The sequence below is a fragment of the Blastomyces gilchristii genome (assembly GCF_000003855.2).
Source record: "Blastomyces gilchristii SLH14081 genomic scaffold supercont1.1, whole genome shotgun sequence".
NCBI lineage: Eukaryota > Fungi > Ascomycota > Eurotiomycetes > Onygenales > Ajellomycetaceae > Blastomyces > Blastomyces gilchristii.
Genome location: NW_003101682.1, coordinates 5,899,088 through 5,911,062, shown reverse-complemented (window position 1 = coordinate 5,911,062; position 11,975 = coordinate 5,899,088). Strand labels below are relative to the sequence as shown.

Sequence of the window (11,975 nt, the reverse complement as noted above, 5' to 3'; positions counted from 1 at the left end):
AGAGGGAAAGTGGTCCCAGCGACCAGTCTAGTAGTGCATATCTTAGCAGTTTCTATCTCATTCTTCTGCAGCAGTTAATGCAAAAAAAAAAAGATCTTAGAAATAGTTTTTTACTTCTCTTGAAAAAGTAAGGTGTTTTTCTCTGAGTTTTATACAATATTCTTACAAAGAATTAAAAACAGAGTTGTTTTCTGTCATAATTTCATATTCTTTTAAGTAAGAATTACTTTTTCAGTGACTGAAGAGCTTTCATTAATACTTAATTCTTTTTTACACTCTTTATTAACTGATTTGAGTTGCACACTTGTTGTGTGAGGAGAATTGAATAATTTAGAATAAAATTAAATAGTTTTAATCAATTTCTCTGTAAAAAATTGATTTATTTTTTGTCAGTTTTTCTCTCAAAAACTGTCATATCATCTGATTTATTATCAATTGATATCATACTTTTCCTCACTGTATCCCAAGAAAGAGATTGTAAAGATTTTATTGATTTATCTTAAAAATCAATTTTAGTTTATTAGATTCTCTTCAAAAATCTAACCTAGTTACTGAACTAGTGTGAAAAAAAATCAGATATTTTATACACAAAAGTCTGGTATTCTTCTTTTGAAATAGTCTGACCAACTTTTCAATTGAAAACAGACTTAGAAACCTCTTAATTGAAACAGTCTGACCAACTTTTCAATTCAAAAGAGTTTAATAAATATCTCAATTGAATTAGTCTGACTAACTTTTCATTGAGTAAGAACAATAAGTTTGAAAGTACACTCAGTTGATGTGAAAAAGAATGCTTTCTCAAATACTATTCCTGAGATTGAAATTCTGAAGAGAAGAAAGAAAGAAGAAATAGAGAAATAATAAGTTCTTGAAATACAGAAACTTGAAAAAGCAAGTAAAATTCTTGAAAAGCAGTGTCTGAGTGAGATGAATAAAGAAGTTCTGTTAATTCTTTATACTCAGGCTAGACAACTACAGAAAGTGATCAAGTTCAAACTTGAAATTTTAAACACAGTTCAAAAAACTTTGAAAATTTCTAATATAATCACTGACTCTTCAGTTTGCTCTTTCTTCTTTTCTACTTCATCTTCTTCTTCTTCTTTAAATCAGAAGAAAACATATACTCAAGCAGCAGAATCTGCTATCTCTAAACCTGCTATCTCTAAATCTGCTATCTCAAAACCTGCTCAAAATTCTGAGAAAACTGAGAAGAATACTGCTCATACTTCTATTGATAGAAGAGTGAAGAAAAAAATGCAAAAAGAGAAAAATCTTCAAATCTCCAGAAATAGAAGACTTATTCTCAAAGTCTTAAATCAGAATATATTGCAGAGAAATAAGCTAAACTCAAACCTTATTTTTAGCATTAGAAATGAAATCAATCAGCAGTTCTTTTCTCAGTTAATAACTGATATTGAAGTTCAAAAATCAGTTATAGCTTCAATTGAGTCATCCTTCTTTGAAAACTCTATCATTCTGACTACAATGTCTGAATTCAGTGCAGAATTTCTTATTCAGAATGAGAATCTCTGAAAGTCAGCAGTAGAATCTCTGTTAAACACAACAATTCTATCTGAGAGAGATGAAAAGTGGGATAAATTCATTCTTTATAATATTTCAGTTGAAATCTTTGACTGTGAGGAAGAAATGCTACTTCTCAAAAATGAATTGAAAGAATACAATTCTATTCAACTGAGAAAAGAGTCTGTGTGACTTAATTCAATTGAGTTCAGCCAGAGTAGAAGAAATGCCTCTGTTCTAGTGTATACAAAGACACTTGAATAATCAAGAATCTCTGAAGTAAGAGTAGCAGGTTTGAAAATGAGAGTTCATGAATACAAAGACTCAAGAATGAATCTCAAAGCTCAAACACAGTGTTCAAACTGTCAAAGATATGAACAGTTTGCAATCTCTTATTTCAGAGACTTAAAATATGCATTCTGTGCTAGAGATCACAAAACTAGTGAGCATAATTGTGAAACATGCTTAAAAAGAGGTGAATATGTTAACATACTCTGCTTAAGTGCTTCAATTGCAAAGAAAAACATGCATCTAGCTCAAAAGAATGTGTATTTGCTTCAAGAACTCAGAAGAACTGGAGAAAAGATGAAGCTCAAAGTGAATCTAAAACTGAAGAGAAAAGTCAAGCTAGTAAATCTGCAACTGCAAGCTTAAAAAGAAGAAATTCTCAACTATCTAGATCTTCAAACTTCAACTCTTCAGCTAAGTGTAAATAGAATTTGAATCCTCAAACTTTCATTAAGATTAGAGAATTGAGAAATGACTCTGGTGATAAACTAGGTATAATGCAAGCAGTTAAGATTCCTACTTTTCAAAATAGTTATAATCTACTATCTGATAATAGAAATTAGATTCTACTCTATCTCTACTCTCTCTTAGTATGAATATACAACAAAAACAATAAAAAAAGTTTAAAAACTCTTCAAAAATCATATTTATTTAAAATAATGTGAATAGAAACTCAAATTGCATTTATTCTTGTCTTCAGATTGCATTTGAATAAAAAGTTGATTTTATACTTCTTCAAGAATCAAACTTTGATACTGAGCAAAAGTATATCATTTCTTATTCAAGCTATTACTACTTTCTCTCTGAAAAATCTGAGATAAAATCAAGAGTAGTGATCTATGAGAGAAAAAGATCAAGGTATTAATTTAATTTAAGATTTGATATTATATCTGACTCTGATATTCTAGTGAGTGATATTATAGATAAAGAGAATAAGTTTGATACTATTCAACTTATAAATATCTATAATGAAAAGTCATTGAAAGAAAACAACAATATCTGGACAATTGATAGAGGATTTTTGAATATAACTTTCTTAAAAAACTCTATAATTGCAGAAGACTTCAATGCACATCATCTCTGATAAAACTCAGAGTGCACAAGAGCAGTAAGAGCAGATAAACTGATTGAATGAACTTTTAAGTATTCAATAGATTTAGTTAACAAGTCTGATCAACAAACATTCTTTAGAAAAGGCATGAAACAGAAATCTATTATAGATCTAACTTTCATGTCACAAAATCTAATTGAAAAAAGACTTATAAACTGATTTATTGATTTAAATGAAACCTCAGGATCAGGTCATGAGATCATTCAATTTGATATTGAACTGAGTGAAAAATAAAGAAGTGAAAATCCTCTTCTCTCTAATCAGTATAACTTTGAAAAAGCTGATTGAAAAGCAGTTAAAGAAAGAGTAAAACAGCTGAAATCTGAAAGACAGAGTGAGCTTTATTGAAATCAAAGTCAAGATATCTCAAATGAAATGCTTGAGAATAGAGCAAAGCTGATTACATCTATTCTTCTAACAAGTATTGAAGAAAATATTTCAAAGAAAAAGTCTTCTGAGTATTTCAAACCTTGATGAAATGAGAATATCACTTCTAAAAGAAAGCAATTAGTCACTGTTAAGAGAGAGTGAAAGAATAACTTAATATCTAATGAAGAGTTCAAAGCTATTTGAAATGAATATTTTTCAGATATTAAAAAAGTCAAAACAGATTGCTGAAACAAATTTCTGAAAGAAGCATAAGAAAAAGAAGTTTTTAAAGCCTTCAACTATACTAAAACAAGAAGTGTAGCAAAGCTTCTAACCTTAGAATATGAATTTCAGAATGAATTGTATGTGGTTCGGAAGAACGTACGACCGTCGGATAATAACGCGGCCGCTTCCGAACTACTAGCGTACAAATGTAAAGGGGGCCATAGCGGCCACTAATTAATTTAGTGTATGAGATTCAATATATAAGAAGCCGGCGTACGCCTGTAATTGTACACTGGCTTAAGCAACCTTTGAATCACATCTGGTAGCATGTCTAAAAACCGGTGAGAAGTGCAGGCTCCTCCAGAGTGTGATAATTCCGCCTACAAAGTGATTCATAGTTATCATGCCAGTCTGGTCCTAGAAATGCCTCAAAAGATAGTGTACAAAGAGTGGTAAGCAGAAGAGCATTCAATTGATGCTGCTTCACTTGTTGAGGGAAAAACTCCATGCCCAGACAAATGCCATGTATGAGATGCGAACAGATGAGATGTGAGAAAGGGGATGAGAGCGGTGAACCAGATTCAAAGAAGTACACTCCCTATTCAAAAGAAGGATAAAAAGGGAGGGTGGCCACCACCAGAGTCGTACAATGATAACAGAAATCATATAACAATATAGTGATACAGCAATATAACAATAGACATCATACAATCAACAAGAAAACCACTGAAATGAATACCTCTTCTAGCTGATATAAACAACACCCTTCTCTGCTACCTGAACTGGAAGATATGCAGAACCTCTCAGAGAGTTTACTCAAAGCAGTAAGAAAAACAGCTGAGATCACTGAACCAGAATTGAAGCTCTGTACATATATGAGGATTCTAAACAAGATTAAGGCCTTGCATACACAGTGACAGACTGAGGCAGAAGTCAAACAATAATTGACATTCACTGCAGATCAAGCATTCACTATGAAGAGCTTCACTGATGCAATCATCATCATCAATAAGAATAGAGAAAACCAGATCTTAGATCTGCAGTGAGAAATCAAATGTTTACACAGATAGATAACTACACTGAATCTGAAGATCTTATCATAATTATTCATAATCTCTTCAGAAGTGTACACATTATCAGAAATCACTGCACAGAATGAGAATCTGAGCATGAGATACATTAAGCTGAAAGATCTGCTGAAGCTATTAAGCTTTAATAGTAACTGAAAAAATGATGCTGCAATCAGCTGACTAAGTCAGATGTGATTATATTATCAGATTAAATATGAACTCACAGACAGATAGTTAATAAAATTTCAACAAGTCTTAAGATCTGCTGCATTTCTATATAAAAAAGCAAAGTCATTGTGAAGAACTGATAAAAAGATGAATCTTACAGACTCAGAGTAATATTCATTCTTACAAATATGAAATAAGTTTTTCAAATGAATCTTATATAACTTTGAGAAAGTGAATATATAAGATAAGTATTACAAACACTTCACTGAGTGTAGACAAGTAAGTAATCTTATATTATACTTTACACACTTCAGCTTACACTATCTCACATTGAATGAAGAGCTTTCAACATCTTTCTATTTACAGATCTTCATTTATAATCTTACATCTGAGTTAAGAGTGAAATGAAAATGCTTAACCTTATAATCAGACACAGTGAAGAAAGCATACAATATTCTCATTATATAGAAATAAGTGAGTTAATTATAATAGAAAATACTGTAATTAAGTATATTTTAGTAAAGAACAGATAATCAGACTTCTATAATACAAGTTACACACTCAGATATGATGAATCTAGATCTGAATATTATTACTAAAGCACTGAATTCTCTGAAAAAGAGATTCTCTGAGTGAAAATCTTAGTATTATGAGCATCAAGCTTGCTTCAACTGTGAATGCTAAAATCATGATATAAAAGATTACACTCAGTGTGTACAGTCAAGAGAAGCAAGAGAGTTAAAAAACTAGCAGAATCAGTGAGCTTGAAGACACTCACTGATTTTCTATGAAAAGTCTTTAAAGTGAAAGAGATGTCTGTGTTAGATGATTCTCTGAATTCTGCAAATACAAAGAAGAAGCAGACTTCTGAATGAAGTATGAGTGAGAATGATGAAGTGAACACTCATCTCAATGTCTTGAGATCTGAAATGTTAATATATAGAGAGCACTTGAGTAAGAATCAAGAGATGACTGTAAAAGTATTAGCAGACACAGAAGCTTCTACACAATATATTAATAATCATATAATTTAAAGATTGAAAGAAGTCTGCTGAGTGAAGAATCTCTGATATATAAGATTATCTAATAACTGATATTTGATATCACTTATAAAAGTAAGAGTTTTCTTGTACTTCAGAGAATGATCTTACTATATTTAAGCATGAGAGCTGCAGAACATGAAATACAACCTTATTCTTAAACTTAATTAATTTCAAAGGTTCAATCTGCAGATTCAATGATGTACATATTATATGCAGTTGACTGATAGAAAGAAAATGGTTCATACAATTCTATTAACTGATATGAGAAGAACATTTCACATCTCTGATATAGAAGAATTAAATCTGCTTATATATTAATAAGCAAAGAGAATAATTTACAAGACCTTATCTGAAAGCATTCTGTATGTTATACAGAACTCAGAAGTGAAGAAAACCAAGATAAAAAATATATGAGATTATAAGTGTATGAAGAAGCTTCTGAAGAAGTATGAGAAGGTCTTTTAAACAGATCTTTCACTGAAATTACTGCTGAAACAAGAATTCATACATGAGATTGATACAGAGAATGCAAAATCAGTCAATCAGAATGTATACTCTCTGTCACAAATGCATCTTAAAAAACAGAAATATCAGATCACTGACCTTCTAGAATATAATCTCATATAACTCTTATTAAGTATGTGAGGCTTTCCAGTTCTATTCATGAAAAAGATAGATGAGAAGTGATGAATATATATTAATTATCACACACTTAATAAGCTTATAATTAAGAATGAATATTCACTGTTATATATTCAACAACAGTTGAATACAGTTGAAAATGCCTGATATCTATTAAAGATCAATCTTCTCTCAGAATACTGACAGATCTGTGTAGATAAACTGTCAGTTCTGTGAACTATATTTAATATACAATGAGAAAAGTTTGAATTTCTGATAATATTATTCAGTCTGATAAATATGCTTATCATCTTTCAAACAATGATGAATACAATTCTTTATAAACAGAATAAAACCTCATATCTCATATATCTCAATAACATTCTAGTCTTTTCAAACTCATATAATAAATATCTGAAGTATCTTGATAAAGTACTTACAACTCTGACAGAGTATAAGCTCTATACTAAATCAATTAAGTATGTGTTTGAAATGAAAGAGTTGAAGTTCATAGAATATGTAGTGAGTGATAACTATATACATCTCATTCTGAAGAAATTGAATGTTATAGTAAATTAACTGCAGCTAAGAAATGTATATTATATATAACAGTTTCTTAAGTTGATCTCATATTACTGCAGATTTATCAAGAATTTCATACAAATATCTGCATCACTCTCAGATCTCTTAAGAGAAATGAATACAAATCTGTGAAAGAAGAAGTTTTATTCAATTATCTGAAATACTGTGTGTGAAGAGACTTTTCTCACACTGAGAAAATGTGTAATAATATTCTCAGTGCTTATTCAATCAGATTATAATAAATCTTTCTACATTGAGACAGATGCATCTGAATGAGCTATTGAAGACACTCTTCTACAGATAAACAAGAACAGCAAGCTGTACTCAGTGATATATAATAATAGAAAACTATCAGATACTGAGCTCAACTACTCAGTGTATGAAAAGAAATTACTAGTGATTAAGCACATGCTGATGTTATAAAATAGATATATTAATAACAGACATATAACAACAGTAATCACAGATTATAAAAGTCTTATCTATCTATAATTAATAATAAAACCTTTCAAATACTTAGCATGTTGAATCTCAGAGTTTTAAGTATACAATCTTCATATCAAATACTGAAAAGAATCAGATATCATAATATCTAACACAATCAGTCACAGATCTGATTTCATAAGTGAGAGTTCTACAAATCAGGTATAAGAAATGTTTGTATTAAATATACTGAGAGAATGCAAGGAATCAGAATGAGTGAATGTCATAATCTCTCACTTGAAGAATGACAAGATATTGAATAACAAGTATCTTGTGAAAGTAGTAGAAGAGATACTTCTGAACTTCAAGCTGAGAAAATTGAAAAATGATATTATGTTTTACTGTGATCTAGAATACATAGAAGCTTTCTATCTAGAATCTTCATTTCAACATGACTTAATGACTCATATGCACAAGGAATTCAGTCACTTAGAAAGCTCTGAACTCATGAGTGTACTCAAATCAAGAGTATACTAGTCAAGTATGACTGAGAACATTCAGATGTACACTCACAAGTGCTTGAATTATCAGATTCTGAAAGAATCTAAGAAAGAGTTAGAATATGAGAAAGTATAATATCAGATAAAGTGTATAATATAATTATTCAAATAATGAGAAGTGAATCTTATAGATATATTGCTGTGAATGTCAAATGAAAATTGATGAATAATCACTGCTATTGATTACACTACTGACTGATCAGTTGCAAAAGCAGTTTCAGAGATAACAGAGAAGATAGTAGTGAAGTTTCTATATAATGAGATCTATGTCAACTATGAAATGCCGCGTGAGATTCTAACTGATAACAGTGCAAACCTTGTGAAAGAAGTGATGAGGCATTTCATGAGTCAGTTACAGACAAGACATTGTAGAACAACACTATATCATCTGCAGATGAACAGAAAGATGAAATACTTGAATGAAATCTTGAGCAACATGCTGATGAAATATCTAGTGAGTAAGTCTATGAGACTATGAGATGAATATCTCAGGCAGGTGCTATTGACTACATGAATTCAACAGCATGCAGTCTCTAAGCATTCATCATTCTACCTGTTGTATGAATTGCATCCGCGCATCCCGGAGAATGCTTCGGAAAAGATGAGAAAGGAAACAGCAGTTGCGGATGCAACAGTTGCAGATGCAGTAGGAACAGCAGTTACAGATGCAGTAGTAGCAGTTGTGAATGCAGCAGTCACAGATGCAGAACCAAGATTGAAAGAGATCAGCCATGCATGTGCAAAAGCTAATGAGTTACTTCTGAACTGAGCAATTCAATCAAAAAGAATACAAGACTCACTAGTTAAGAAATCAAGTCTCAAGATGAGAATATAAGTTCTTATATATAATAAGAGTTCTGAGAAGTTTCAATCTAGATGATTTAAGTCATATAAAATACTCAAATCACATTCTCTGAGAATGTATGTATTGAAAGAATCAGAGAAACAGATCTTATACAACTTAATCAATGATTTATAACTTATGAAAGTAAAGATATAAGATCTGAGTGAATTATAATCATTCACAGCACTATCATCAGTGTTGAAAAAGAAGAAGCTTATAATTAAAAAGTCTTATAAAGTAAGAGAAATCATAGACACTTATAAATCAGATAATCTCACTTATTCTGATCTTTTCACAATTATAAGAAAAGAATGAGAAGAAATGAAGAAATCAGATAAATATTATACTTTAATAAGTGATGAAACTGTAGTCAGTTATATAATAACACACTGCAGATAGTAGATATAATATGATAAAAAGTAGTCTCAAAGCAGCAGACTTGTATATAAGTCAGATTATAGAAGAAAAAGAAATTCAGAGTTAAATTCAACTATTTATATCAGTTCAATTACAGAGACTATAGAGGATAAACTATCTGAAATATTTATAAATATATGAGATTAAGTCATCTTAACCTCTGAAGACACTCAGAGATTGAGTAAGATTAGTTTCAATGAGCTGTTCACTGTAGTAATCTGAGCAGGCAAAGAGAGATAGTATAATATATAAGACAGAATTATAAAAGATGAAAACTGCTGAATCTAGTCATTAAACACTGTATTATATAGAGATTGTATAAGAGTAATGACTAGCAGATAAAGAAAAAGTATAAGAAAAGAAAAGAGATAATGAATTAATCATCAATTATAAGAGTTAACTGTAAAAGATAAATATTATTATACACATCTTATTCATTTTCATATATCACATGTTTAATCTATTTTCAATGTCATGTCATCTGAAAAATGTTAAAAATAAAGAAAATCTTAAAACTTGAGATCTGTAAGGAATTTGAGAGCTGCAAGCTACTCTTATAATAATGCTGTATATATCTTCAATTTCTCTACTACTCTATGTACAACATTAATATCATTTATCACAAGATTGACTGAAATGCCAATATAGAAATGCACATGTATATGTGTAGAGAAATTGAAGAAGAGTGCAGAATCTGCAGAATCAGAAGCCAGAGCAGAAAGAGCAGAGATGAAAGAAATAGAAGAAGAAGAAGATACAGAACTGAATAAATAACAGCAGAAGTTATCTGAGACTGAATACTTATAACTCAGTATACACACAACCTTCTCTGCAGAGAAGAGAGAGAAAGTGATAAGAGAAGCTTAAGAGTGAGAGAGAGTAGTCTCAGTGATATTATTATCTTTGATTAAAATGATCTCTGATACTGAAGTAACTAAGAACTATTATTAGCATATAAAACTGCAAAAGCAGAGATAACAATTATCAAATAAACATCTGCTGATCTTAGAATTGTATATGTAATTACAACACACACAGAGCTTCTCAGAAAGAGAGAGAGAAACACAGAGAAATGCAGAAAGCAGAACACAGCATGCAAACAGCTCATTCTCATGATAATATCTCAGACAAGGTGTATAAGTCTCACATCTACAGATGTAAAAGAGTACAACATCTGTGTTCCTGTTTCTGAAAACACAGATATCTTTTGCCTGCATCACAAAGTTGAATGATAGATATCAGAGAATAGACTGATACAGATCTATCATTCTGAAGAAATTTGTCAGAGCAGATATCTCTGTGATGTTGAACTTTACAGTTGTAAAAAGCTTCTTGATATCTATGAATGTCACAACTTCATACACAGCAAAACTTATAATGATTTTTCCTAAGAACAGGAAAATCAGCATCAGAAAGAAAAGATGAAAAATGAAAAGACTTACAATCTAGATACTGTTGAGAAGAGAGGTGATTCTCTGATATGAATGAACAATTGTCTCACCATGAATATTTAAAACAAACATAATAATTGGTGTCTGTGACCAAGCTTCAGATAGTCATGTCATACACAGTCTTTGTGCAATAAATCATTCTGGGAGTCGGTAAGAAGGGCGGGAGTGTACATGCTGGGAAACATGGTTCATTAAGCCTACACAACATCTCCTTGAAATGGGGAGAGCTGGTAATGAAAGCAGAGGCGGCAAAATCAGGGGTCGTGAGAACAGGGGTAGCGGGAGCGGGAGAACCAGACACAGGGGCAAGTGTAGGAGATTGGGGAGCGGCAGAGGAAGGGACAGAGGGGGGAGCAGCAGAGGAAGGAGCGGCAGAAGGGGCAAGGGGGGACGCGGGAGACCCGGCCACACATGACACAGGCAATTCCTCCATTATCGCGTCCTCCAAGTTCTCGACCAATGATTCAACATCGGGTTCACTATCATCAGCGGACGCGGATCTGTCAACGTGTGAAGATTCTACACAAATAAAAACAAACATATCAGCATCTGCGTCCACGCAAAATCGTGCCAGAAAACACAATCAGAAACCCGCTGAAGGAAACGGTCGGGGGCGTATGAGGAGGTGGAGAAGGTGTGTCATCCATGGTAATATGTTCTGGCGATCGTTAGAAGATAAACAAGTCCTGACCATGTTCCACAATGCATTACACTTACTGCTAACGAACTGCCCGGTATGGGCACTACGATGACGCTTGTTGTGGGAATGGGGGGCCATTGCCAGGAACGCGTATGATGTGATAGGTGGACAGATAGAAAGAGTTGAACAGGAGGAGGGGTAGGAATCTGGGATGGTGGTGGCGTTCGATGATGACGATGATGGAGATGATGGTTGGAGGATGGGAAAAGTTAGTGGATGAGTGGTGTAATATAGTGGAAGTTTCTTTGTGAGGGTGTACACGGGATGCTAGCCGAATCAGGGATAGGTCACATGATCATGAAACGCTAGTGGCGAGCTAATCCGCATGAAGCTAGGGCGTATGACATGGTCACGTGGGCATGACCGAATCTGGTGGGGGAGGATGTGGTTCGGAAGAATGTACAACCGTCGGATAATAACGCGGCCGCTTCCGAACTACTAGCGTACGAATGTAAAGGGGGCCATAGCGGCCACTAATTAATTTAGCGTACGAGATTCAATATATAAGAAGCCGGCGTACGCCTGTAATCGTACGCTGGCTTAAGCAACCTTTGAATCACATGTATACAGTAAACTCTTTTG

General features: G+C 32.5%; 1 protein-coding gene across 1 annotated transcript; it reads left to right on the top strand.

Annotated features, from left to right (window-relative positions):
• Positions 1–10,926: 10,926 nt before the first annotated feature.
• Positions 10,927–11,655, top strand: BDBG_00620 (uncharacterized protein; the record flags this gene model as incomplete). The annotated part of the gene is made up of 1 exon (XM_031719966.1): positions 10,927–11,655. The coding sequence occupies one exon, from the start codon at positions 10,927–10,929 to the stop codon at positions 11,443–11,445; it is 519 nt and encodes a 172-aa protein (XP_031575920.1). The 3' UTR covers positions 11,446–11,655.
• Positions 11,656–11,975: the final 320 nt, after the last annotated feature.